The 27655-nt window shown below is 44.9% G+C and overlaps 7 protein-coding genes and 1 non-coding gene across 8 annotated transcripts; 6 read left to right on the forward strand and 2 right to left on the reverse strand.

The window, feature by feature from the left end:
* Positions 1-2420: 2420 nt before the first annotated feature.
* On the forward strand, positions 2421-4756 carry FOMMEDRAFT_18243 (ARM repeat-containing protein). The gene is made up of 9 exons (XM_007264124.1): positions 2421-2664; positions 2722-3024; positions 3075-3236; positions 3289-3408; positions 3459-3554; positions 3610-3816; positions 3874-4111; positions 4163-4291; positions 4346-4756. The coding sequence occupies exons 1-9, from the start codon at positions 2569-2571 to the stop codon at positions 4453-4455; spliced, it is 1461 nt and encodes a 486-aa protein (XP_007264186.1). The 5' UTR covers positions 2421-2568; the 3' UTR covers positions 4456-4756.
* A 238-nt stretch (positions 4757-4994) lies between these two features.
* Positions 4995-10300, forward strand: FOMMEDRAFT_139329 (uncharacterized protein). The gene is made up of 7 exons (XM_007264125.1): positions 4995-5467; positions 5525-7562; positions 7615-8054; positions 8110-8377; positions 8431-9677; positions 9729-9880; positions 9935-10300. The coding sequence occupies exons 1-7, from the start codon at positions 5041-5043 to the stop codon at positions 10292-10294; spliced, it is 4932 nt and encodes a 1643-aa protein (XP_007264187.1). The 5' UTR covers positions 4995-5040; the 3' UTR covers positions 10295-10300.
* A 231-nt stretch (positions 10301-10531) lies between these two features.
* FOMMEDRAFT_104488 (dolichyl-diphosphooligosaccharide-protein glycotransferase) lies at positions 10532-11823 on the reverse strand (the record flags this gene model as incomplete). The annotated part of the gene is made up of 5 exons (XM_007264126.1): positions 10532-10784; positions 10860-11182; positions 11256-11362; positions 11419-11539; positions 11603-11823. 5 exons carry the CDS (start codon positions 11821-11823, stop codon positions 10624-10626), a joined length of 933 nt encoding a protein of 310 aa, XP_007264188.1. The 3' UTR covers positions 10532-10623.
* Positions 11824-12004: 181 nt separating this feature from the next.
* Positions 12005-16121, forward strand: FOMMEDRAFT_139331 (uncharacterized protein; the record flags this gene model as incomplete). Its single annotated transcript, XM_007264127.1, has 12 exons — positions 12005-12177; positions 12237-12327; positions 12391-13200; positions 13256-13375; positions 13435-14691; positions 14775-14941; positions 15031-15181; positions 15242-15308; positions 15388-15657; positions 15720-15743; positions 15810-15967; positions 16054-16121. 12 exons carry the CDS (start codon positions 12005-12007, stop codon positions 16081-16083), a joined length of 3318 nt encoding a protein of 1105 aa, XP_007264189.1. The 3' UTR covers positions 16084-16121.
* Positions 16122-16196: 75 nt separating this feature from the next.
* Positions 16197-18159, reverse strand: FOMMEDRAFT_104491 (glycosyltransferase family 15 protein). The gene is made up of 7 exons (XM_007264128.1): positions 17970-18159; positions 17580-17902; positions 17375-17524; positions 17219-17302; positions 16924-17153; positions 16564-16833; positions 16197-16504 (listed from the first exon to the last, which is right to left on the reverse strand). The coding sequence occupies exons 1-7, from the start codon at positions 18012-18014 to the stop codon at positions 16455-16457; spliced, it is 1152 nt and encodes a 383-aa protein (XP_007264190.1). The 5' UTR covers positions 18015-18159; the 3' UTR covers positions 16197-16454.
* Positions 18160-18374: 215 nt separating this feature from the next.
* Positions 18375-19930, forward strand: FOMMEDRAFT_139333 (uncharacterized protein). Its single transcript, XM_007264129.1, has 5 exons — positions 18375-18573; positions 18632-18789; positions 18838-18933; positions 18989-19510; positions 19578-19930. The coding sequence occupies exons 1-5, from the start codon at positions 18471-18473 to the stop codon at positions 19689-19691; spliced, it is 993 nt and encodes a 330-aa protein (XP_007264191.1). The 5' UTR covers positions 18375-18470; the 3' UTR covers positions 19692-19930.
* Positions 19931-20083: 153 nt separating this feature from the next.
* Positions 20084-21111, forward strand: FOMMEDRAFT_104497 (P-loop containing nucleoside triphosphate hydrolase protein; the record flags this gene model as incomplete). The annotated part of the gene is made up of 5 exons (XM_007264130.1): positions 20084-20223; positions 20288-20356; positions 20413-20429; positions 20501-20827; positions 20909-21111. The coding sequence occupies 5 exons, from the start codon at positions 20084-20086 to the stop codon at positions 21109-21111; spliced, it is 756 nt and encodes a 251-aa protein (XP_007264192.1).
* A 178-nt stretch (positions 21112-21289) lies between these two features.
* Positions 21290-21382, forward strand: FOMMEDRAFT_t15. Its single transcript has one exon. It is a non-coding gene; the product is annotated as a tRNA-Ile (tRNA).
* The last annotated feature ends 6273 nt before the right edge of the window (positions 21383-27655 follow it).

The following is a 27655-nucleotide window of genomic DNA, read 5'->3' on the forward strand; positions in this document are numbered from 1 at the left end:
TTTGACCTGCGGACCCTTTTTTTCGAGTGCATCCCGACATGGTTCGATCGTTTCATGTCACGAGTGCGGTGGGCTTCGAGTTGGACCACAGCGTCGTTCCAATCTTTGACCCGACGCTCACCGCGCTTCTTCGCAGCTGTGTAGCTCCGGAACTACACTTCGCAATGCACTAGACTAGGCAAACGGTGCGCTTAGCGGATTTTCATGGAAGCAGGGGAAGAGCTCCTTGGCAATATTCGATTTTGATTTGTTCCGTCGCAATGGGATCATCAATTTTGCTCATTTTCTCACCCGTGAGAGGAAGCACTGCACTGCTTCTTCCGGCTGCCTTCCCTGGCCAGGGTTCTCACTCTTCTTTCTTGACAGGGGCTCTTAGAAGGTGATTTGCATTTTGACTTTGCGGTGCCTCCGTGGCGCACGTCCCGAGCCTTTTGATCGCATGCGTATTGCGCCAGCTAATCGTCTCCATGAGCTATGCCGAGTACGCGGACGGTCAGGAACTGGCAGATTCAGATTTGAAATTGTTTCCGAGAGTGTTTATATATACATAATTTCAGGCATGCGCAGTATCGAATTCCAGGCGGAGAGGTTTGCGGCGGCTGTGTGTAGATTGTTCTATTCGAAAATTAGTTGGTTTCAAGTGTATCATCATGGCTCCAGATTAGTCTTCCGCCTGTTTCCCGCCCGCCAATTCCATTTCGCCCTAGTTTTTCGCTCTCAGCGCCTTCCCCTTCTCGTTTGCCGTGGACAGTCGGGCAGACAGAGTTCACTGTCCGCTTGGAGTCACACCGTCTCTCCTTTCTCTCTCTCTCCTTTTTCATACCTCCGTCTGGTGCGCAGTCGGCATACGCTAGTACAGCCACGTAGAACGATTGACAATTGTGGACTGCGTAAGCTTCACGGCTGTCTGTTGGACCACGTTTGCCTCCGTCGTGCATTGTTCCTCCGTTTAACTGAGCTGGTCTACGGCCCAGACGGTCTAATCTACTCCTTTTTTGGTGTTCGACCGTATATTTTGTCCGGTCGACCATAATTCCTGGTTGGGCTTCACCGCCTCCACGTATCCGGAGTAATTACAAAGTAAAATTGGGGATTTTCGGGGTATTTTGGTGAGTGCGTGTTGAGTGTCTTTGCAGAGATAAAATTCACCTTCCGGGTCAGGACGGTGTTGATATATTGTGTTCTGAGCCCTCGTGTCTTTTGTAGCGCTTGTGCGGAAGACATTTCGGACCGGTTCGATACTTCTTACTATACACGCCTCGTTTTTGTGAGGTTTACGTTTCTTTCTCCTAGTCTATATGTTAATAACCAATCCAGGTGCCGGAAGGCCACGAGCGCCCCTAGTCAATTAGAGAATTCTTCCGCCACCAGGCATTACCTGTTGTATGTCATTATTCTTATTTGTGGCAGTTTGCAACGTGGCTCCCGTCCTGCGTTTTCTCATCTTTTTTCATTTCCCTTTTTCTTCCACAGGTCTAGAGTTAGATCAGCCCACCACTATTGTGTTCTATTGATTGCGCACACGCTATGGGAATGAATTCCAACGTTGGACTCAAGACGTTGAACTCCAACTGGCAGGTGAGTGCCATCTGGTACTGTGCCTTCTAGACGACATGATGGACGTTGGCATATTGTAGGTGTGGGGCGGTCAAAGACAGCCGTCTGGCTCATCAAATGCAAGTGTCGCTGATGTAGCAGCTACTCAAAGAGATTCTTGGGCGTCATCGCGTCCTGCAAGCGGGTCTTGGGAAGTTAATCAAACCACTGACCTCACTGACAGCCCGCAGAAAAAGGACTTTAACCAGCTGGTATGTTGCTTGAATAGTGCTAGCCTGCTGGCACTCAATACGAATTTTAGGACCCTCAATCTCCTATGAATCATGGGAGACAGAATAGAACATCATCGGGCCTAGGCTCGCGAATGGTATGTCGTGTGCTGATAATTGGACCCGTCATTAATAATTTCAACAGGATGAGAGGGCATCAGGCGTGAAGTCTAGTGCACGTTACAATGGTGCTCCTTCGCCAACAGCAGTTGGCTTCAATGCGAATGTCCAGTTTGGCAATCAGTCAAATGGGACATCTGGCTACGAGGGCACGCATGGTTCTGCGTCGGTAGAGGATTTGACATTAGGAATTCGCGGTATGACCGTTGGCGAGGACTATAGTAACCAAGGGCCTTCTTATCGACAAGCAGGGGGAATGCCACAGCCTCAAACCGCTCCCGCTCCCGTTCGTGCTCCTCATATGATCCCAACACACCAGGCACGACCTTCCTTCAGTGGATACAACCATCAGACAGACTATCCGCCCTATTATACTGGCCCCTCTGCTTTGGACTATACGTACAGCTACGATACTTACCGTAGCAACTCGGAAGCCTCCATTTACGGTTCCCCTGTACCCGCGAGCGCAACACCTCCGACTGCGAGTGTCTATCACGGGATGACAACTTCAGCTGTGCACCCGGTTCATGCTGAGCTCAGACAGGCTGGAGGCATGTTCTATGACTTCCCCGGCTCTGCTCGGCCTCCTGCTTCTCAATTTTTCTACTCGGCACAGCCTATTATGTACGCGACGGCTGCTCCTCATTCGCCTATGCAGACAACCGCAATCGCACAGATGCCTCCAGCATCTTTATCTGACAAGAAGCGCGAGTTGCAGGTTTGTTCGGTTCCTTTTAAAAAAATTGTTCTAAATTAGCTCATTCTCCGCGTTCAGTATGCTATTCAACAGCAGCAGCAGTTGAGTCATCAGCTGTATGCTTCGGTACGTCATTCGACGCCATCTCCTCAGGGGCAGCCTTACGGAGTGCCCGCTGAATACGTCGGCCAGGTGCCCGTGATGATGCCTGGCGCGACGGTGTTTGGAACTCCTAGCAACGGGAATCAGGCACTAACATTGTTCCAGCAGACCCTAAACCACGGCCGAAAGCTTGATGGAGCTGTGGCCCCGAGCATTACACTTAGGAGTCCCCTCCTGGATGAGTTCCGTGCCAACAAGTCGCGCAAATGGGAGCTCAAGGTTGGTTTGACGTATATTCTTAGTCGAACATAACTAATAGTGGCGCTCAGGACATTTTCGGCTATATTGTTGAGTTCAGTGGCGACCAGCATGGTTCTCGCTTTATCCAGCAGAAGCTCGAGACCGCGACTAGCGACGAGAAACAAATTGTCTTTGATGAGATTGTCCCTGGTGCTGCCCTGCAGCTGATACAGGACGTTTTCGGGAACTATGTGAGAACATTGACCGAGTCAGTATGAGGAAGTTATTGACCTCCAAATTTAGGTAATTCAAAAGCTATTCGAACATGGTACCCAAGTCCAAAAGACGATCCTGGCCAATGCAATGGAAGGTCATATACTGGCGCTGTCGTTGCAAATGTACGGTTGTCGCGTAGTTCAGAAGGTAAATATTCTGTGTTTCAGGGACGAGCCTATATGCTAACCTCGCTTTAGGCAATCGAGTTCGTCCTTCCGGAACAACAAGCCTCCTTCGTGAAGGAGCTGGAAGGTCATGTCCTTAGATGTGTAAAAGACGCAAACGGCAACCATGTAGGACATCTATTTTCGGCTCGTGAATGACATCCTCATATTCCATCTACTACAGGTCATCCAAAAGCTTCTTGAGCGCGTTTCCCCTGAACGTCTCGGGTTCGTTCAGGCCTTTAAAGGCAACGTGTATGAATTGTCGACACACCCGTACGGCTGCCGTGTCCTTCAGCGTGTCTTTGAACACATGAAGGAAGAGCAAACCCGACCGCTCCTCGATGAGCTGCACAAGTATACCATTAATTTGATGCAAGATCAATTCGGGGTACGCAAATTACATCCGTAACATTGTTTTCCTAATTACAAATATTTCGACATGCAGAACTATGTCGTGCAGTTTGTCCTGGAGCACGGCCCTGTACAGGATCGTCTACTTATCATTAGCAAGTTACGTGGTCAGATGCTCCAGATGGCGAAGCATAAGTTTGCGTCGAACGTCTGTGAGAAAGCTCTCGTAATGGCCGATTCGGAAAATCGCCGTCTACTCGTTGAAGAGATGATAACTCCCAAGGCTGATGGTGTCAGCCCGATCGTGACTATGATGAAGGATCAGTATGCGAGTAAGTAGAAGTTTTTGTTTCAGAATTGATTCAACGCTGATGTGCATATAGATTACGTCCTTCAACGAGCGCTAACTGTCGTGGAGGGCGATCAGAAGGAAGTCTTCATCTCGAAGGTCAGGCCACAACTCGCGACTATGCGCAGGTACTCTAGCGCTTATAGCAAGCATCTTATTTCAAGTAAGCAATGGTCCTGGCATCGCGTAGAGCGTCGTTTACTGATCACCTGTGCAGTTGAGCGTCTCTTAGAAAAGACAGTAACTCAATCTTCATCCACCAACTCTAACATTACCCTAGGACCTGAAGGTGTACAGCCGGAAGGCGAACCCGCCAACGCGTCATAATATTCTGCGGAAAGATCTAAGTAGTTTATAATCCACCTTCATTGAGGTTACATTCGTTTCTACCATCAATTATCCATTGCTACATACAGTCACTGCACATCAACGCATTTCACTGACCATTTACACACCGGACTTGATCAATTTATTATTTGCAATGTTTTCTTGTCCGATACGTTGCCCCCTTGCTCTCGTTACCGTGTCATATGCTTTTTTTTCAACGTCCATCGTCTAATTTGCGCATTTATGTTTCACTTGTTCTTGCTTTCCATCCATTACCCACTACACCGTTAGTCTCCACTCCTTTTCTCGTGCACATTTTCTCTTCTATACTGCAGTACTTCATATTCGCCATATAATGAAATCAAGTCCGTCTGCAGCTACTACCATTGATTATTCGGACTTCCATTTGTTATTGAATGAAGGAAACGTGGTACGTGTTTACTCGACCAAGCTTCTGCGTCGATCTGCGAACGCGTCGTGGGAAAGCATGTTTATTTCGAGGCGGCGAATACTCCACGTCCACGTCGACCTCCGCTATCGTCGTCAGTTCCGTGCTCGGCCTCTCCTCAGACAACAACGAGTACAATGAGCACCATGGAGGCTGCAGCAAGTCTGTTTGGGTCCTCAGACTCTGGCTCAGACCTGGATTTTTTAACTGCGCCAGAGGGAGCGAATAGCGCGTCAGACTCTCCCGCCGGAACGGGTGCCGCTACCAGCAATGAACTGTTTGCGAGTCAGGACTCCTCGAGTCTGTTTGACAACGGAAGCGCTGGTGCAGAGCATTCGCTTTTTGAGGCAAGGAACGAAGCACACGCGCATGTGCATGAGCACAACAGCACACACTTCACGCAGGCTGAAGCATATCCGTCAGAGAATGCGAATGGGTATAGACAGGATGCTCAGTCCGACTATAATTCTGACGGAGCCGGATACGGGAGTATTGACGAGGGCTGGTTTGATGAACATGGTCAATGGCATACTTTTGACCAGTTGGAAACGACCGCCAGTACCGGTGTGTTCCTTCGCTAATTCAAGTATTTTCTTAGCTTACTCGGATTGTCTGACATAGGTATTGATGCATCTTCTAACACCGCAGAGCACCACGCTGGTGCTACAAATGCGAGCCCTTACGCTGGCTACAGCGCAGCAGGTTCACAGTATGGTACACAATCTGCTAGCACGCCATCCACGTATGCATATCAGCCGGATTCGAACTACGTTCCGCAATCGACTTCGGCTTACGATACGTACAAACCGGCCACCCCAACGGTACAGCAGCAATCGTACGCGTCTGGTTATAATTCGTCCGCGACTTCCCATGATCCGTACAAACCGTCGGGATTCGGCTCACAACAAGCCCCAACGTCAACCTATACAGCGCCAACAGTACCTCCATATGATTCGTATAGACCTTCTGCATCTCACACATATTCAACGCCTGCTGCTCCTCCCTCGGCGGTTCCTCAATCAAATAGGTCTGTGTCTAGCGGAGGTTTAATGTCACCAGCAACTTCAGTAGACACTTCGAAGCCACCAGCATCAATATATCGTCCGACTACTGCCAATGCTTATGACCCTCCACTTCCTCCTGTCAAGCCGAAGAAGTCTATGGCGGCAAATGCTTTACAATTTCAAAGCAGTTCGTACAGTCCACAAGGCGTCTCGTCCCCACTTCTTTCCCCTGCTCGATCAGCTTTTTCACCTCCTGCTGGAAACTCGACTTTTTCTCCCGGCCCGCCGCCTCGTTCTACCGTGCGTTCACCTCCGAAGGCGCCTGGTGTATCATATGCACAACCTGCGTCCACCGTCGAACGCTCGGCTTCGCCTTACGATCCGCCGCTCGCACGTCAGCCCGAACCTCCAAAACCCCATGCTTTTGACACGTATAATCGTGCTGGACCTCCCCAGATTAATGGCCAACATGAGGGTTCAGGCCCGTATGGGCGTCCCGAACTTGGCGTGCAAAACATGAATTACTCATCTGATAATACTCACAGTTCACAGGAGTATGGTGGACTATCGAGTGGGTTTACACCCAACTATGACAACAGTTCTCAGTTTTCAGGACATGACGCAGCTGATAGAACGATCGTTCAGAGTAATATTTCTCAAGGGCAGCATTCGGCTCACTCGGGGCAATATACTTATTCGCCCTCGTCCGATTCCAAGCGCTCATCTCAGGATCAACACAGAACGTCTTCGAGACCAATATCTCCTGAATCCCACGCTAGCCCTAAAGAGATGCATCATAGTCCGCCAATAGAAAGGCATGCTCGAATGTCACCAGACGTTGCTTCTCGTTCTGGTGGATCCCAATACACCATTTCCCCAGTCAGCGAGTCGGGCCAATCCTACACTGGTTCCTTAGGTAGAGGTTCTCCAGTCAATAGTCGTGCAGGAACTATGTTGGTTGGCCAATCTTTCTCTACGCTGGACAAAGAGACACATAGTGAACCTTACACACTCTCCACTCAAGTGAGGCAACAGCCAGATGCTTTGCCTTACACTGCAAGCAACTACAATGTGCTGGCAGCTGCACCGTCATTTACTACCTTTGCTGACGCTCCCGGTCGTACGTCCTTTGAGACGTCTTACTCTCCACCGCCGGTCAATGGTCCCTATGCTCCGTCACCATCACTATTAGGCACGAACGATCCTTTAGGGAGAGCAAGTGCCAAGGTTCCTGTTATAAGCTTTGGCTTTGGAGGAAAGCTTGTCACTTGCTTCCATTCTCCCCCTGTATTGGACACTGGTTTTGATGTTGCCCTTTCGTCACGAAAATGTACCGACGTTCATATTTGGATACTTCAAAAAGCGATTCCAGAGTCTGCTTTGGATGCTTCTTCTGCTGTTTATCCAGGTCCGTTGTTTGGCGACCCAGGGTCTCCAGTCTCGACAATTGTACGAACGGCAACTTCGGCTAATACTAAAGCGAAGACGAAGAAGGCAAAGGTCTTGACTTATTTGTCTGAGCGGGCGGAAGAGATTGAGAAAGGTCTTGGGTATCTAACTGCTGGTAGTGTCGACAGACGACGAGCGGAGGGGAAGCTTACCTTGGTGAGGTTGTTGCGAGTCCTGGTAGAACACGACGGTCAGCTTCATGAGAAGTAAGTTTGACTTGTTCACAATGTGGTACTGAGTTTAACCGATTTATTGCAGTTCAGCCGCCGAATCCGACGCGCGGGAAGCGTTGTTACCTCGGTTGGCCACTTCTCAAGATGCTACAGGATCCAATGTATACCTGAACGCACCGACTGGAGCGGCCTTGACTTCCGGAACGTTTGGCTCAGCTAATAGCACTGAGAAGCCATTGGCTGAATATGCCGTCCGCTCGTCCGCTCTTGAAGTTTTGCAGGATTTCCTTCTACGTGGTGAGAAGAGAAAGGCTTACCATTATGCATTGGATGAAAGGATGTGGGCACATGCGATGGTCATTTCTAGTAGCATAGATAAAGAGGCTTTCAAAGAGGTCGTCAGCGAGTTTGTACGTACTGAATTAGGCGTGAAGGCCGGAACTCGTCCAGATGCGCACGTCACCAACGGCTACGAGAGCTTGCGGCTCGCGTACAGTCTCTATTCAGGACAGTCTTCATCTGCAGGTAAGGTCGTTCATACGATGTGGTTGATTTTTTCAATCCCTCATTTCCATGACAGTGCAACACCTCGTCCCCACAAAGTCACTTCAAGCAGGTCCTTCCCTAACGATTCAGCCTCCGACACCGATGAATCATATGACTCCGCTCTCACCAAATTTCCCTTCGCCCTCACAAGCAACAAACATCCCTCACGAGATCCTTTCGCAGTGGCAAGAGTATGCTGTGATGCTTTTCTCTGGTCAAATGGGCGTGGAGTCATCGTCTGCTTTGACTACTTTGGGTGACTACCTTCTGAGTAACGACTGGGTGGAAGCTGCACACTGCTGGTTAGTCCGTCGGCCGTAAACTAAGTAGACTTGATACTAATTAGACTTCCTAGCTATCTCCTTGCCCCTCAGTCATCTCCGATAGGCGGCGTTGGAGCACCTTCTGTCAGGGTCGTCCTTGTCGGCGTTCATAGTCCACATCGCAATGTACACTTTGCAGCCGATCCAGACTCCTTCATCTTTAGCGAGATACTGGAGTTCGCATTGTCGCTGCATACACCTGCGAAAGGACAAGAGGCGTTCCCAGGCTTCCCTCACTTGCAAGTGTATCGGCTTATACGAGCCGTTCAGCTTGCCGAAATGGGTCAAGTTGCCCTTGCAAAACGGTACTGCGATGCAATCACGGGCACCGCTTTCCGACCTTCTCCCTACTTGTCGCAGCTCTTCTCAGATCAACTTAGAGAACTTTGTAATCGTCTGAGTGGAGATCCAGAGCTTGACAAAGCAAACTCCTGGATTGGTGGGAAGATAGCGAAACCGAGTCTTGATGGCATCGGCGACTGGATAGGCGGCAGACTCTCCAAGTTCGTTGCTGGTGAAGCGGAGCCGTCTTCGCCCGTTGCGGGGGAACATCCTATGGCTCCTGCTTACTCCGGCGCGTTCTCGCATTTCAGTAACATTTCGTCTACAAACAATTCTCGAGGATCCTCTCCAGTGCCAGGTCTTGCTAACAACAGCGCCCCGCCAAGTACCGTGGCGGGAAGAATAGCAGCTTCCTCTGTGACCGCTAACTCTACTTCTGCTTATGCGCCTTATAATCGAGCATCATCTGCAATGGGCCTTGAGAGACCTGACTCAAGGAAGAATACTCCTCCGCCATCAAGGGTGCTGTCTGCAGACGCGACTAAGACATCATTCGGACAATCGCAGAGCCTGGCGCAAGCCGCGAACAGCTATGGTTACGGTGATTACGGTAATGGACATCACTTCGCAAATGGAGACGCAAATCATCAAGAAGAGGTTAATAAACCCGCAGAAGGAGGAGGTTGGTGGAGCGCAGCGTACGGAGGTGCTGACACTGCTACGCCTACCGCCACCGCATTTTCGAATGCAGATCCGCATGCTATTGAGACTGAGTCTGGAGGATCTGGATTCATATCTCTGACGGACAACTACAACTCATATACACCATCCCCTTCAACCAGCAAGAAAGGCGATGAAAATGACGATTTTGACGAAGAGGACGCCTTAGGTCTCGGTAACTCAACTGCGAGGAAGAAAAAAGAAACACCGCAAGAAGACGAGGATGGTTCAACGGAGGTAAAAGAGGAGGTGAAGAAGGAGGAACCCAAGAAGCCAGGTAAGCTATTTCGAGAAACAACATCTCTAACTTGTACTAACTGATTGTCAGATCCGAAACCTAATGCTGCAAGCTCTTCCTCCTGGTTCGGACGGTTGTTCAGTCGACCATCTTCAACAAATCCAGGTCCTGTCAAAGCTAAATTAGGCGAGGAGTCTTCCTTCTACTACGACAAGGATTTGAAGAGATGGGTGAACAAAAATGTCCGTAAATCTGATGTCCACGGTATGGTAGATTACTAAATGTTTCTTTACTAGGCTGGTGCAGAGGCAGCAAAACCTGCAGCTCCTCCCCCTCCCCCGTCTAGGGCACAAACAGCCTCTCCTTCAAGGTCTATGCAGCCTTCAAGCTCAGGACCTCCACCGGCTTCTCCAATGCCGCCTCCAGGACGCCCATTGTCAGCGATAGATAAAGGTTCATCTGCTCCTCCGAAAAGGGAACTACAACGAGCACGTTCCAACCTCGTCCCAGTAGACGGCGCAGACTCTTCTGCTCCTCCAACTCCCACTGTAATGTCTTCCTTTTCTGCACCACCACCTACTGGCAACAGGCCCAAATCGGCGGCCAAGAAAAGTGTACGAAGTCGTTACGTTGACGTCTTCCAGCAACCTTCTTAAAACCAGACTTTTTTTTTGTTAACTTACGTTCTTGAGGATTTTTGTAACGTTATTCACTCGTATATCTAAGTACTCTTGTTAGCTTCTGGATGTCACTTAATCTGATAGACTGGAATGATCAATGCTAAGGATGATTTTATTGTTGACGTTTAGTATCAGGACTGCTTCTGCTTGTGGTTTCTCAGACGTTTCGTATGTTTAAACAGGGACGGTGCCTTAAATTAGGATCTACACTACTGACATGTATGATCATCAACTCAGAGTACGTATGAGAATGGATATCCTGGACGTGTCGTTAGAATAGTGTCCAGAGTATATACTGAGGGAGACTACTTACCGCCATTTTTTATTTTGAAGTCCTTGATCAGGGCAGAGAAAGTCAAGACGATCAAGAGTGTGAAAGCATAGATCGCCATTTTTTGGACCGTTTTCTTGGGCTGTCGTGGAGCGCCTAACGTCAATCCGAGGAAGGACGCTGACAAGACGAAGTCTGAATGAAATCACATTTAATTATTAACGCCACGCATCCAGGGCACGCATAACAAGATAAAGAGTAAAGACGTACACTTGAACGAAACAGCCCAAATCTCCGCCCCGACCTGACTCTGAAAACCCGGCATCATAGAATGTTCCCTCGTACGATAGGGCATTCCACGGATACGAACGAACATGAATCCGGAGGTCATGACGAGGATAGTGGAGATTGTGACGAAGGCCCATGTCCAGCGGCTGAGGATGACGGGGAAGAGGAGACGGGCGGTGAGTGCGAAGAGGGTTAGGGATGCGATGACTGAGAGGACGAGGCCCCAGTCTATGGGGACCTTGTAGGGGATGGGCACGGGTGTGAAGTTGGAGAGTTGGAGGGCGAGTTCTTTTGCGTCGTTCCCACTGTTTCACAATTTAGTTATTTAGCCCGAGAAAGGAGGGAGAGGGAGGATATAGAAAGGATAGGAAGACTAACAAGTTATTGAAGTCGTAGTTGAATGGATCTGTCTTGCCGCTGGGGAGTTTATTTGGGCCTTGGGTTGCAGGGTAGTAAGTAACGACTGGTGCCGACATCAGATTAAGCTGAACAGACAGGTAAGTTAGGATGCTCCAATAGCATATTTCGGAGTTTCGCTCACCTTCCTGAAGACTCCCTCTGCATCGGCAAAGTCTGCGGTGGCGAAGAAGTGCTTGCTACGCTCGGCCTTCGGTACACTTGACCAAGCCTTCGCGACAGCACGGAACGACGGGTCAAAGTCCCTACACTCGTACTAATAAGAAACGAGCTTCTTCCCTCCAGTAAGTTATGCGACTAATACGCACTTGCACGGAGTACATTTCATGTTCTTGCCAAGCGCAGTGAGCTGGACGACAACAGACCAGTCACGCTTCGCCGAAGTCAACTCGTCGAAGAGAGATTCGTCAAGCCGGATTACACCGTCGGAAGACTTTTCAGCGAGCGCGGAGAATTTCTCTACAGGAGAGTTTGATGCTGCCAAGCATAGTGGCACAGCCGCCAGTGCAAGCAAGAGAGGTCTGAGCATCGTGTGTGGAGGTTAATCTAAGAGTGTGTTGAGTAGCTGCTGCGCGCAGCCTACGTGTCAGACGCGTGATCGACGCGTCCATCCAATTCCAATTTACTCACTCGCGAATAGATCGGGTTGCTCAATCCGTGCGTGTGTCCTGCATGTTTACTGCTACCTTCTCTACCTCCTCCCACCATTCATGTCGCATGCTCTCCTCCTTCGTCTATTCCTTTCCCCTTCCTTCTTTTCTGTAAACGTTGCTCTCCAGTATCTTACCGTATATCATGATAATATCGGCATCACTTATTACCTCACCCGAAGACTCAAGGAATTCGACATTCGTGAGTTAAGGGACGTATGGGGTTTTGTATGGTCGGTAGTGTAACATGATTTCATTTAAGAGAACCCGTGTTGCTAATGAATCTTTACAGTCATCTGCTAGTGACTAGACCATCAAAATCAAGAGCTCTGGAATGCTTCGTGGTGGAAACATGTGAACAGTCAACGCATATGGCTATGTTCGTACGTCTGCCTGCTAGATACTGCTCATTAACTCTGAACTGATTAAACGAAATGAATATGTAGACACTATGGTTCATGCAAGCCCACCTAAAAGACCTCGCCCTACAGAGGAAAGATTCAAAATCCTTCGTAATATGTCAACGAATTATGCACCGTTGCCATGAAATCATTTTTGAGGACTCTCCCGGACTTGTCACTGGTCCTTACTCCAGTATGAAAGTCCGGTCAAGAAAGTTCATGCAGAGGAACCGAATTAAGCATCACGTGCGGCCTGCTTTGGTAGGCATGGGATGTGTTCTTGGAGCACCAAGTTTGCCTACGTTCACGAGAGTGTCTGGACAAGTCGCGCTGGAGCAGGGTCGAATAGAGGAGAGGGAAGGTAACTTGAGGAGCTTGGAGCCTCAAATAGACGAGAGTCCTGTTCCGTCTCTGTCGCCGCGCGCAAAGGATGTACAGGCCGACGAAGTGGAAGATGAAGATGAGAATGAGGAAAGGAACGACGATGAACAACCTGTTGTGAAAGTTCAAACAGCAGAGGGGGACCTCGACGATCCGGAGATCCAAGAAACTGACAAGGGACGTTTAATATTCAAGGTTCTCTCGCAGTCTCAAAATATGCGAGAAGCTGCGCAGACCACCCCAGCATTCTCGACTATCACAGATAGAATTCGCCGTTCTATGGCAATTGACGATCCTTTCGGGCAACTCGACGCACCATCCTCAAATCCCTTGCCATACCAGTCCTCACCCGCTATTCCTAATTCCAGGAAATCTCGTCCGTCAAGTAGCGGCAATGTCGTAGAAGCTCTCGTGCAAGAGTACGACCTTGACGCTCAAAGACACCTTTTACAAGCTTACTACTGTCGTGCAGAGGTATGCCAGATCAAATTACACATTACTCTTGTCCTTGATCTGAGGCCCCCTGTAGATCCAATTCATGCTAACGCTAGAGAATATATCAAGCCGTCTCCTGGTCGTACCAAAACTCGCCAGAGTGAGTGCGCTACGAGCGGAGTTAACGTCTTTAAATCATAAATTACCAGCAGAGGTAGAGACATTCAACGGTTACATGTTTCATTTAGCGTTTAAAAATATCATCCTGCACAGGTCTGTATGCCGATGTGGTGTTCAGGAATTGACACCCCATCTGAAGCTGATGGTCAATCGAAGCCTCATCATCGGATTGTCAGAGTACCTCCTGGAGAAAGTGTGGTATTAAATTCAGCAGAGCGAGCGCCGTACCTTTTGGTTCTAGAAATTCTTCATGGTGACCTCGACTTTGAACCGACGGAGCGGAGCAACAAGGAGTTACTGAAGGGCATAATCCGAAAAGAGTTGAAGTCAACGAGGGCGCCCCGTGAGACATTCGGATTGCGCGAACCCTCTAATAATGGACGGTCAGGTCCTCCGGTTGTACAAACTTCCAGTGCAGAGGAAGCTTTGAATTCCAACGACGATACTGCAGACTCAGGACCGTTTTCACAGAACTTCTCACAGTCTCTGTTGAGCGTGACGAGTGGTAGCAACGCAGAAGAAGAGGTCGACCTGGTAGAGCAGGTATACGGCGAAGATTTATCTGTCCATCGAACACCCGACCTCTCAGAGTCGTTTGTCATGCCTACCCCACCTAAGAACAGGGCTCTCGACATAGCCGCTTGGTCACGATCGAATTCCACTCCCGTCTCACCTGCTATGACTCCTGAACTGTCCACCGCAGAATCATTAGGAAACAACGTTACCCAGCGAACACAATCACACGCAACAGTGTCTTCACAAAGCTCAACCGGCTCAGGTCGAATACCCGCGCTTTCTCTTGACGAGTACAGTGAACGAATGCGGACAGCTGCGGTGATGTTGGCGCAACTCAACGCAAGTCTCGTAAAGGAAACTGTCGTCTCAACGACAACACCTCATTCCGAATACCCACCCTCAACAGGACAAATTTCGTCTTCAGGAGGGGGTAGTGGTGGTAGCTATAGTTGGTTCCCAATGGCGAACTGGCTTTCGGGAGTTAACGCGTCAAACTCGGCTGGTCCGATCCACCCTTCGCTCTCCGGTACCGCACGGGATCCGTCGAAGAACGCACAGGGTGGAGGTGTGGGAGTTACAGCCACGACGCAACGCATGAAACTCCAACCTTCCGAAGTTGCTGCTATTCGCGAGAGGATCATGCAAGAGATGTTAGCGCTTGAAGAAGATCGTATGGGCCGGATGCAGGTCCATCCCGAGTCTGATCCTATAATGACTCTTGAGGGAGGACATGGTGGGTTGAAGACTGCTGAAGACGAGCAGATTATTCGACGTGAGCTAAATCGGGTGGACCCTTCTGCTGTTGTGTTTTCTGAGTCTTGGGCTACGAAGAAGGTGCTTCTCACTCCTCTTTGCTTCTTATTTCAATCATTTATTCGTTCTTGTTTTATTTATTGAATTTATTTGGTTTTTGACAGAGTCGAATACGACAAGGATCTCCCTATGGTCACCTGGCATCATGGGACTGCGTCTCCGTCATCGTCAAGACCGGAGCAGATTTACGACAAGAACAACTCGCTGTTCAGATGATCCAGGAGTTTGAGAGGATTTGGAGGGAGGAGAGTTGTCAATGTTGGGTTCGACCGTAAGTCCTTCCTTACATTCAACCAAATCAGAATAGATAAAAAAGAGAAGGAAGTGTTAATTGCTACTTGTTTCGATGTATCAATTTAGCTTCCAGATCTTGATTACTGGTGGATCGTCTGGTTTAGTGGAGACTATTACTGACGCTGTTTCGGTCCATTCGATAAAGAAAGCTTTGTATGCTCGACGATTGACGGATGGGGGATTGGGGCAGGTTACTTTGTTGGATCATTTCATCAACGTTGGTTTCTTCCTTGTTTTTTTGTTTCCTTCTCTGCGTATAAGTTGACGAATTTATCAGTCGTATGGTGATCCCTCTTCAGCCAAGTTCGCTCGAGCCCAAAGAAACTTCGTCCGGTCATTAGCGGGTAAATACTCCCTCAACCTCCTTCTAACCCCAAAACTACGCTCTCACAGCATAACCCCTCTCATCACCATCCATAACAGGCTACTCAATAATAACCTACCTCCTCCAAATCAAAGACCGTCACAACGGTAACATCCTCCTCGACCGAGACGGTCACCTAATCCACATAGACTTCGGGTTCATGCTCTCCAACTCACCGGGCAACATTGGTTTCGAAGCTGCTCCGTTCAAGTTGACGTTTGATTATGTTGAAGTTATGGGTGGTGTAGATAGTGTTGCGTTTCGTGAGTTTAGGAGGTTGTTTCATGAGGGGTTCCAGGCTGCTAGGAAGCATTGTGATCGGATTATTAGTGAGTGATGGGTCGTTCTCCGGAATGTTTGCAAATAAGTCTTATTTTTCCCCTTCGAATAGCTATCGTTGAGCTCATGCAGAAAGGCACGTGAACTCACGCTTTCGATGACGCCTGTTTAGCGCCAAATACTTACTTTATATAATTGTTAGACTCGTCTCTACCCTGCTTCGCAGCCCTCGGCGAACAAACAGCCCAACAACTCCGAGATCGCTTCCAATCGAAATCCAATCAACAGTCCGCGACAGAACTCATCGAACGACTCGTCATGTCCTCTCTTGGATCAAATTGGACAAGGTTGTATGATTCGGTATGTTCTTTACTGCTATTCCATTCCATTAATTATCGGTGTTGTGAACCAGTACGATTGTGCTGACTTTTATTTTACTGTTGCAGTTCCAATATTATTCGCAATCCATTTTGTAATACCAATATCTTGCTTGCATTTGCTGTCCATCTTTCGGATTCTTTTACTCCTGTTCTATTATCTCTCTTTCTTCACATTGACAATGCATGAATTTAAGCGAACGATGCACTCCAAAATGCCGATGTATAATATTGAGTATCGAGTAAGGCAGGAAACCTTTTCATATCCAAAGCATCGGCACTCCAATCCGGTTTAGTCCAGAGTGAATTCAAAATAGTATAAATAAGTCCAATGGATATGGGTCGAACAAGTGACAAGATGCAAGTATGACTAACAACGGAAAAGTGGGCAACAGAGGGCCTGTATAGCTAGCTACCTATATGTTGCGAAGAGGGGAGGGGGAGGGGAGCATGTATGAAAGCAAGGAGGACTAGTTAAAGAGAGCATCATATCGCTTCAGACACGAATACCATTCATAATCTACAACATTCACAATCAGGCGCAATCCAAAAATATTAATTAACTACAAAGACACTCACCAAAGTTCTCCTTCTCATTACACCAACACTTCCCCCTCTCATGTGCCTCTCCCTGCGGACAATGCTGGAACGGCTCATGTCGGTATCCAATATCATTAAAAAAGTGAATTTGATCTTTAGATGCGAATAGAGCGGCACCGATAGAGTGGACGGGCGCGTCACCCCATCGTTCGTAGTAGAATCCACCTTTTTGGTCTAGATAGTCGAAGAACTTGGTGTAGGCTTCGCTGCGCCAGAAGTCTAGGTCGCCGATTTCGAAGTTGCTCCAGACTATTTTTAGGGTGGTAGAAGCGATTAGTTTCAGTTTCAATTCTCAATCAGAAGAAAAAGAGAAAGAAAAAGGAAGGAGAGGATACGAACAATGGCATTTATTAAACGTCTCTCCTCCATCGTCTGAGATGAAGTTCATCGCATTGTCTTCTGGCATCAATCCCGGGTTCTCATTCAAGAAGTTCTTAACTTCGTCCCAGAGAGTCGGGATAGTCTTTGGGTATTCGTATAGCGAGACTGTGAATCCGTATACTTTCTTCTCGTCTTCCATGATCAGGAACGGGTCGTAGTGGAGATCGCAAAAGAATTGGACGTTAGGTCTACGATCATATGCGTCAATAATTAATTTCATAAGGGAAGGAGAGGATGAGAGTATGCTACTCACTCTACTCGCCAGTAGTATCGATAATTCTGCAATAGCTCGTGCCGATAGAAGAAGCCAGAGTTGAACCGGCACATATTGCGGTACCTAAATAGACATCATAAAAAAATAGACACGTTAAAGACTCCGACGCCATTTAGACTCAATGGATCGACTCACGGGAGACTTCCACCATAGATGACGTTGTCTTTTTGCATCCTTTCGCGCGCCTGTCTCGCCTTTTCATCGTCGATCCAATCAGGTTGGTACCAGTGTTCACTGGGTATCTGGCCGTAGTGGATTTCAGCGTCTGTTATCTCCCTTGTTCGCCTGTGATTCATCCTTAGTATCACAATGCTAAGAAATGAAAGAAAGTTCGACTCACTTCTTGAATTCATCATCGAACGGTTCTTCATTTAAGAAAACCCAAGGATAATTGAACTCTTTATTGAATCGGTCTTCTGCCTGTTTCATGCTACTGATAACACCTTGAATATCACTGTTGCGAGCAAGGACGACGAAAGTCGCATTTGCTTTTCTCGTGAGCGGGTCCGCAGGCTTAGGTGGGTGAATGTATTCTTCAGGTACAGGTGTCTTGTAAGGAGGTTCGCCCTTTTGGCCGAAGTGCAGCTGGCCAGCTATGTGGGAAAGAGAGGTCGCTCTGCCATATCCCTCATGCGAGAAGCTCAGAATGTAATGCAAACTAATCTGTAGTAGACAGTCAACGTGTCAAGGGAGACGCTCAAGTGATATTCTGTAGATGTAGAGGACATACAATTATGGCCAGCACGAGTAAAACATACCGCATTGGCGTCATCATCTTGGCGACGGACAGGGCCTGCTGTCAGAGACTAGACTAGGCCCGGTGGGTATGTGGTGTGTGAGGTGGAAGAGAAAGAGTTGTATGTTCACACAGCTGGGTTATAACAGATGAGAAAGATGCGAGACGAACGAGCGGCCAACGGGCAAGGGAGCCGTCGATCGGCTGCGGACTCGCATTCGGAAACAAGACTCTTAACCTAGATCACTCATTGCTGATCGGCACGCGCCATTCCCGTAACGTGCAGATACTTCCATATAAGGTAAATAAGTTCTGATGACAACTGTCAACTTTTTGCACGCGGGATTTCATTTTCTTTTCTGCACAGACAAACAAGTGCGTCTGCACCACACCGCAATGGCCGCCAGCACTTCCCAAGAAAAAGTCGGCCAGCTCGATATCGCAGCACCTCCATCTGCACCTCCATCTCCATCCTCCTCCTCATGGCCAGCTTTCATGTCTCCCGTCATCAGCACCTATGACCGCTTTTCACAATGGAAGTCAGGTCGTGAGTTGGCCTATCCAGGCAACGTCGAGAACTTGCAAAAGGAGGTCAAAGGTGCGACGCGTCCTATTAGCAAGATATTTTAATAGTTTAATCTGTTATCGCTCTGCAGCAACACACTTGACCAACTACATCTTCGATGGCGCTCGAGCCGACCTCACAAAAGCGTTGTCCGTCAATCCAGCCTTCCAAGTCACCCACTCCTTTTCTCTCGCATCACAGACTACTTTACCTTCATATAATTTCGGTGCCATCTTCGCCAATTCAAAAGTGAGTACTGCCGTTTCATGAGCTGCGTACTTACTAATTCTCGATAAGGTTTTCATGCAAGGTGGAGTGGATCACGAAGGTGCTGTGAATGGGCGATTTAACGCTGGCTGGGACGAAAAAAATGTCACGAAGGTCCAGATGCAGGTAATTTTCATCTTCTCTTCCTAGGAACTCGTAGTCATATTCATCGTATGAACAGTTAGGAACGCAACCCGGTACCAGCATGTTACAAGCGGAGCACGACTTTACTGGCCAAGACTACTCTCTCAACCTAAAGGCATTAAACCCTTCACCAATCGATTGGTCCGGTCTCTTCATTGGCAGCTACCTCCAATCTGTCACGAAGAATCTTGCTCTCGGTTCCGAGGTTCTCGTTCAACGAGGCGGGCCCGTAGAGATCCCCACCACACCATCGTTCCTAGCCAAGTACACCGGCTCAAACAAAGACTGGATAGCAAGTGCACAAGTGCAGCCGGCAGGTTTACTCCAGACGAGCTATTGGCAGAAGTTGAACGAAAAGGTTGAGGCCGCTGCGGATTTGCAAATCATGACTGCGAATGGGAAACGCGAAGCTGTCGCAACGCTCGGTGCGAAGTACGATCTTCGCATGTCGACGTTCCGGGCTCAGCTCGATTCGACTGGGAAGGTGTCTGCGATGCTCGAGCAGCGTTTTGCACCGACGTTTGCGTTCATGGTTGCTGGTGAGATTGATCACTTCAAGGTACGTGTCATCTACTACGACTCAGAATTCAACGTCGCTAATCTAATCATCATTCCTTCCTTGACAGAACAACGCAAAAATTGGTGTCGGCGTGATGATCGAAAGCTCAAGTCTGACACCAGAAGAGATGGGTATGGTACCTCAACCCGCATACCCTCCCCCTCCTGCATCGTATCCTTGATGATGATGACGATGGACACACAAATTTTTTAATTTGAGTAATTAGCAGTAGCAGCCAGCAATAGATATTTTACACGCACACGTCGCTTTATTCATTCAGTTCCTCGCTTGCTCTCCTTCTCCATTACTCTCTTTTGCTTATTTGCTCTGTCTCTTCTGCCTCTTTCTCTGTCCATATTGTTCATGTCTTGCCTGACTCAGCGACCAATATCCTTTTCTCTCCCAAAAAATCCCAATTCTTTACACGACACACTCTGATTTGACCACGTGTAGTGCACGTCATTGATCGGCGAGACGCGACGCGTTTCCGTTTAGCAAAAGCAAAGCAAATCATGGTTTAGCTTCACGCCTCTTCAGTGTTCTGGACTGAACTGTTGCTTATCTTTGCCCACGATGTCCAGAAGCTCCGACCTCCTGCTTGAAGTACGAAACCTAAGATGCTTTCTTGATAGAGGGATCCCGGTGTTATGTGATATAAGCTTCGATGTCTATCAGGGTGATATACTCGTTCTGCAAGGAAAGAGCGGGTGTGGGTACGCTTCCCTCATGCGCAGCAGCACAGTTATTTCTTGGCCTGAGGGACGTTTTTAATTGTAGGAAATCTACGCTTTTGAAGTGCCTTGCGCATCTGAACGTGTATGATGGAAATATATTGTTTCGTGGACAGTTGCGTTGTTTGATTTTAATTCTTTTCTTTCTCTTGAGTGACATACTTTCCGTAGGACACCGAAAGAACTCGGTAAGTCGCATCCAAGTTATGATGTTCCCTATTGCCTCCACTCACTATTTCGCTTGATTTTTGCTCAACAGGTATACCAAACTATCGAACGCACGTCCTCTACGTCCCCCAACGTCCCTCTCTCCTCCCAGGCTCACCAAAAGACTTCATAGCCCAACTCAACTCATTCAGCGTGCACGCGTCCCGCGAGAAACAGCGTGTCCAATCCATCACCAACGGCGACAGCGACACGTCACGGAAGAGTTTACTCGAACGCGCTATGGAAGTAGCTAACGAGTGGGGCGTGGAAGAAGGGACGTGGGATAGACCGTGGGCGACGTTAAGTGGCGGAGAGGCACAGAGGATCTCACTCGCTACTGCTGTTGGACTTGATTGTGCGGATATCCTTCTTTTAGACGGTACGCCACCCATCCATTCCTCGTCCTTCCGAAGAAGAGTTGGATTAAATTCCAACTAACTGATGTGTTCTCTGTTTACAGAACCGACCTCAGCTCTAGATTCAGACACAAGCACCCGCGTCGAAACACACCTCCAAAACCTCCTAAAAACACCCCACGCGTCCCTAAAAGCACTCATCTGGATCACACACTCCCCCGAGCAAGGACATCGCGTCGGAACACGCTTCCTCGAACTCTCAAACGGGTGCTGTCAAGAAGTTCTAATACCCACCAACACAGTGTAAAAAATGATACAAACAAGATAAAAATTGTGATTAATATAAGGGAGCCTGTACCCCTACCTAAACCTCTGCTATAGAATAGAAAAACACCAAACTCGCTCCTTGAATTTCTACGATTTTCTCTCTTTTTTCAGCTTCTTAGTAGTAGGTTCTAGATGGAAAGGGTGAAAAATCAAGGTGCGGTCCCTTAGCACAGTTGGTAGTGCTTTGTACTTATGAGGTTACCTTAGCCTGCGTTATGCAAGGGTCCCGAGTTCGAGTCTCGGAGGGACCATGCCGTGAGCACGTGTTTCTTTTTTCTTGCTGTTACTGTAACTTTCAATGTACTTTTAATTCTTACATTTATGCTATTAGTATTATGGGAGGGGACTCCACAAACAGTAATTGAAAAATACATTTTTATGAAGAAATGCCCTACTAGGCTAAGGTTTTGTGTACTTAGGACTGACTAAACTGTACTTTTCTCCTAAAAGGCAATTTGAAAACTGCTACTAAATCATGAAAAATTTGAGTTGATATTATTTTATTGTGTAACAAGCTTGAGAATTACACAGGTGAATTGTAGTATCTGTAATTACTAAGACAATCTGTATAAGGACTTCTAAGAATTTAATTACTATTTATTATAATTTTTAAAGTTATATATATAATTTAGAATACATATAAAAGGGTTGTAGGTAGCTACTTTGGATCTTATCTTTGTACCTTACTTCTGTACTTAGGTTACTAGAGCTTAATCCTATATTATTATCTGTTCTGTGTTTCTAAGTAAGGTTCTAACCTTACACTTTTTTTTGAACAATACTATAAGTCTACTCTATAACTTACAATAGTTTCTATACAGTTCTATACCTCTCCTAGTGTAGAACCACATTTCTGAACCTGGACCTTCTCTCAAGCCTAGACCTTTTTAGTATAGACTCTAGAGTCACACATATTTCCTCTTTTGTGTTTACACTATATTTCCCTATTGTCTAAGTTACATACCCTTTATTCTTAAACACATACACTCTCCCTTTTATCTTTTACATTGTTTTCCCCTTTAGGTGTGAGCCACCTTTGTTTCATTTCTAGTATATATAGTTTCTATCTTTCACCTTTGTTGTACTAGTTCTTATTCCTAACTATAACAAAAGTGAGTTCTTACACATATATAGACTAGTTCTTATTCCTAACTATAACAAAGATACCTTTGTCCTGTCAGTATTCTGTGTATGTTAGTAAACCCAGAACTTGACAGAACTTGTTTGTAACAGTATTTAGTACTTTCCTAGTACTATTCTACTTTTTTTTTAACATTAACAAAGTAGTCTTTATTATACTATATGTTAGTAAGGTTCCTCTTAACCTTTCTAAATGCCTCTTACTGTTAGTAAGGTTCCCTCAGTCTTTCTAAACACTCTCTACTGTTAGTAAGACTCTTTAGCCTTTCTAAATATACTACTATAGTCTTAAAGTAAGTTTAGCTCTCTTTCTAACTGTATATAATTAGGTCTTGTTTCCTCTAACACTAAGTATCTTTAAAAGCTACTATAGTTACTTCTCTATTAATTAGAGAAGCTGTATTTACTTCCCCTACACTACTACTATCTATAGTAACTCTAAGTTTGGATTTAGTAAGTAGTTTAAACCTTTCAGAACTAGAAAGTAATACTAGTAAGCTACTCACTCTAAACTACTAGAAGGCTACTATGTTCTGTACTACACTTACTAAAGCTTAAGTAGTCTGAGAAAGTGTAACAAAGTCTCTAATACTGACTCTGAGTAACTTAATACTATATACTCTCTAGTTATAAATCTTTACATTTTGTAAGTATGTGTTTACTAAATCTATCCTTACAACCTGTATAGTTACAGTTATAATAGAATGTCTACAGAATAGTAAGCTATACTAGTAGTACAAGTATAACTAGTCTAGACTTAAGGGGCTTACACTAGATACATTCTATCAGGAGCTTTAGTACAAAATACTCTCTACAAACTAAGTAGTGTAAACCTAGAACAAGCTACTAATAATATAGTAAGATAGTCACAACTTTTAGAAATAGTAACTATAAGTTACTAGAATCAACTTTAGTCTTCTAGAAGATTAGTGTCTTGATTCTGATAGGCTTTATAAACTTCTCAAAGCTAACCTATACTCAGACCTTTAGTTTAAACTTTACTTTATACTTGTAAATTTAGTTCTAACACATTCTGAGTAGCTTATAATATATACAGAAAGGTTACATATAGTAACCTTAGTAAATAGTTAGATCCCTGATTCTACAAATCACCTCCTAACTCTAGAACCAGTCTAGGGAAAAGAAGTAACAGATTGTACTAAGCTCTGTAGATAGTTAGAACATGTGTATAAACTAGTAGAACAGTTAGAAGTAGACTGTATAAAAGTTTGTAATAGTATAGAAGTAATACTTACAGTAGAACATGTTAGTAACAGTATAGAGGGGACCTGAAGGCTTAGTAAGGGGACCCAGGCTACAACTATCCTACACAACAGAAATACAGAATGTAAGTACTAGAATGTAGTCAGAACTTGTAGAACAGGCAGAGAGAGTGAGTAAGACAAGAGTAGAGTATATAGAGTAAGCCTAGGAGTACAGGACTATTTAGAGTAGACAAGATCAAGACTACAGGACCAGTCTGATCTTGTCTACCTATATATACTAAACTATACAAGAGTACTCAGAGAGTATAAGTTACTAAGAATAATAAGCTATAAAGAATGAAAGAAAGGAAGGTCAAAGATAAAGGTACAAAGAATGAAGGGATAGACAAAGGGTAAGAGACTATAGAATGAACAAAGAATGAAGGGGTAGTCAAAGGAATAGAATGATGAAGTAAGGAAGGATAGTAGTAAGAGTTAGTATGTATATAGTTTATAGACAGTACCTTTGAGGGACAGAAGTCCTAAGTTCTAGTACAGAAGAGTGTAGAACCCTTAGAACTGAAAGTACAAGAGTAGAGAACTGTAACATTACCCTCCCTCTAAAACCAATTACTCTAATTGGTGAACATTAGGCTTAGTTAGTAGTTTAGACATAGGTTAGAACAGTAGGGTTTAGAAATCTGTAAGGCAGAGTTAATACAGAGCACCTGGATGAAGTTAATAAAAGTCTCAGATTGTCTTAGTAGTATAAGTGAGATTCTTAGTAGGTTCCCAAGTGTGTTCCTCAACTAGGTATCCCTTCTAGTAGATAAGGAACTTGAGCTTTCTGTACACTAGCTTAGTATCTACTATATACTCTACTTTGTATTCTGGTTTAGAACTGATAAGTTCTAGTAAAGGTAGTAGGGGTCTTTATTATGAAGGAAAACTGGAATCATAGTACTAAGATAATAGAACCTTATTAAACACTGAGTGTATGTACTTCTATGTTGTTAGAAGTTAGAGTTTGTAGACAGAGGTACTAACCTTCTTTTTAATAACAAAGGGTCTGAAGTACTTGTTGTCCAACTTCTTTATTAGACAATCTAAGGTCAGATTAGTAGTTTCTAGTATAACCTTGTTACTAGGCTGGTAATCCTTAACTGTAGACCTCTTTCAATTATAGTTCTACTTTATAACTTGTACTACCTTTTCTAAAAGAGCTCATGTATCCTCCCTAGTCCTGTACATCTGTTCTACAAAGTCTGTTACAGATTTGGAACTACTGTTCCAGTTTGGAACTGTCTCCTAGTATAGATGTCTCTTATAATTAAGGAAGAACAGGGACTGTTCTGTTATAGAGTATTACTAGTTATTGTGTACAAATTCTGCTAGAGCTAACTATTCAGACTAATCTGATTACTAATAATTAATGAACATTTAGAGGTAGAGCTTAATCTTCTAATTGACTTACTCAGTTTGACTGTCAGTCTGTAAGTAATATATAGTAGAAGGGTTCCCTTGAATTCTAAGAAGCACATACAAGTCCTATATGAATTTTAACTCAAATTACAGTCTGTAATTGTGAATAAGCTTCTAAGGGAGTCTGTGTAACCAAAAGACATGATTCTAATAGATACACACTATACCTTTAAAAGTAAGTTCTGTTCAGGTCAGAACTGTGTAGACTTGCTTAGAGAATTAGTTGACAATTATACAGATAGTATTATAACCTTAAGACTTGAGTAGCTTACTAATCAGGTCTACTGAGACTTCTTCCTAAGAGTGATCTAGGATCTAATACAGATGTAGAGGAGTCTAAACTCTTGTCTAGTAGGCCTTAGTCTGTTAGTATGTATTACAACTAGTTATGTACTTTAGGATTTCTCTCTACATTCCTAACTACTAGTAGTTCTAAGTAATGAGTTCCTGTGTTTTGTGTTAGCCTGAATGTCTTACAGTCAGATTGTTGTAATAAGCTTAAACAATGTCCTTCTACAGCTTCTGATCCTTTAGAATGTATAGTCAGCCTTCTTAGTAAACCTGTCCATTCTTATCCTCCTCCTAATCCCTAGCCTGCTTCTCTAACTACTTTACTACAACCTAGTCCTGTGTGTGTCTTAGAGCTTACTGTATGTAGGTAACAAAGTTGACATTCTTAGATTTGAGTCAGATCTCTTAGATTGTCTTAGACACAAAACAGGAATTGTTTAGGAGAACAAGATTTTTGTTATTATTCTCCCCCCTTTTATAACCTACTTGTCTTAAGAGTAAATCAGCTTTCATCATTTGTGTTCCAGGTTTGTAGGTTAGTATAAAGTTATAGTTCTACAGTTCTAACATCTAGTAGGCTTAACAGTAGTTGAGCTTCTGAAGCACTTAGAAGTACTAGAGATTAAAGTGATCACTCTAAATCTTAAACTTCTGTACAGTACTAAGGAGATATTAACACTACTCCTTTAGGGAACAGACAATTGTGAGAAGTTCCTTATTATAGATAGAGTAGTTCTGTTCTGTTATAGAGAGGGATTCTAATCAGAACACTATCAGACACTACTTTCTGTCAATGAACTAGGACAGTACTACTCTATTTGTAAAGTTGGAAGAGTTAGCTTTAACTTAGAACTTGTCTACAACTATTAGAACTGTTAATACAGACTTACTAGTAATAGTCTACTTAAGGGACTTGAATGTAGACTACTACTAATTATTCTATTACTAAGAAACATCTTTACTAGTAAGATTGTGAAGGGGTCAGACAATAGTACTAAAGTCTTAAATAAAGTATTAGTAGTAGTTTACAAACCTAAGGAATACTTAGACCTGTTTTAGGTTTTAAGGTTGTAGCTAGTTCTAAACTGTAGTTACCTTTGTCAGATCCATACAGACCTCTCCTCTACTGATTACAAAGCCTAGATAATCTACTGACTCTTACACAAAAGAGTACTTTACTTCTTAGAGGAACAGTTTATTATCTTAGAGTTATTATAGTACTACTTGGATCAGTCAGTAATAGTACTTAACTGTCTAGGTAAAGATCAGAATGTTGTCCAGATACACACTAACATACTCTGAGTCAATCAGATCTGTAAGAATGTGATTCATAAATGACTAGAATGTTGTAAGCAAGTTAGTTAGTCTGAAGAACATTACAGTTAGTTTGTACAATCTGTAATTAGTTTAGAATACAGTCTTCTACTCATCTCTGTCTCAGATCTGAATATTATTGTATTCTTATTAAACATCCAACTTAGTAAAAACTCTAGATGTATGTGTCTTATTAATAAGCTCCTGAATTAGAGGGAGTAGGTACTTGTTTTTGACAGTACCCTTATTAAGACAATAATAATCCTAGACTAGGTAGAGCTTCCTATCTTTCTTTTTGATAAAGAAGAAAGGGGAGGCTATAAAGGACTTTGAGGGTCAGATCTAACTGTTCTGAAGATTTTCCTAAAGGAACTTGTCAAGTGCCTCCTACTTGTCTCTATTAAGTAGGTAGACCTTATAATCCTTAGACTAGAAACCCTTAGTCAATTCAATTATATAGTCTTAGAGACAGTATTTAGGAAGCTAGTTGAATTCCTCTTTACTAAAGACTTTAGGGAACTCTCAGACAAAATTCAGCAGGCTAGGTCTATGTGTGTTCTAGAGTAGAGTTGTTCTGAGAGGGTTCTAGACTGGTTCTGTCTTAAACATCCTTCAGATTGACTCTATTCTGTCTTGACTAGAATATGTGTCTACATATTCATTCTAGTCAAAGAAGAACAACTAGTCACTGTTATCAGAACTGTTAGTAACATTAGAAGTGTCTGTATCTACTTAGAACAGTAGTGTAAGGTAGCTGTAAGACTTAGGATACTAATTAAACACAAGTGTCTACTCTAACTAGTTAATAGTAGGGTTGTAAGCTTTAAGCTATTCAAATCTGATAAAGACATCTGTCTTTCTAAGGTTAGTAACTCTAAACTTAATACTTTCCTCATAATCCTGAATAGTCATCTGTAGTTGGACAAACTTAGTAATCTGACTATTCTGGTTCAGGGTTCTGTCTACATTGTATACTAGGATTAGAAGTAGAATGTATTAAGTAGGGAGGTAGTGTTCCTACATAAAGGTCTTATTAATACATAAACTAGTATATTTACTATCTACTAGAGCTATTGTTTAGATCTGAAAGTA

This window comes from Fomitiporia mediterranea (genome assembly GCF_000271605.1).
Source record: "Fomitiporia mediterranea MF3/22 unplaced genomic scaffold FOMMEscaffold_3, whole genome shotgun sequence".
NCBI classification, from domain to species: domain Eukaryota; kingdom Fungi; phylum Basidiomycota; class Agaricomycetes; order Hymenochaetales; family Hymenochaetaceae; genus Fomitiporia; species Fomitiporia mediterranea.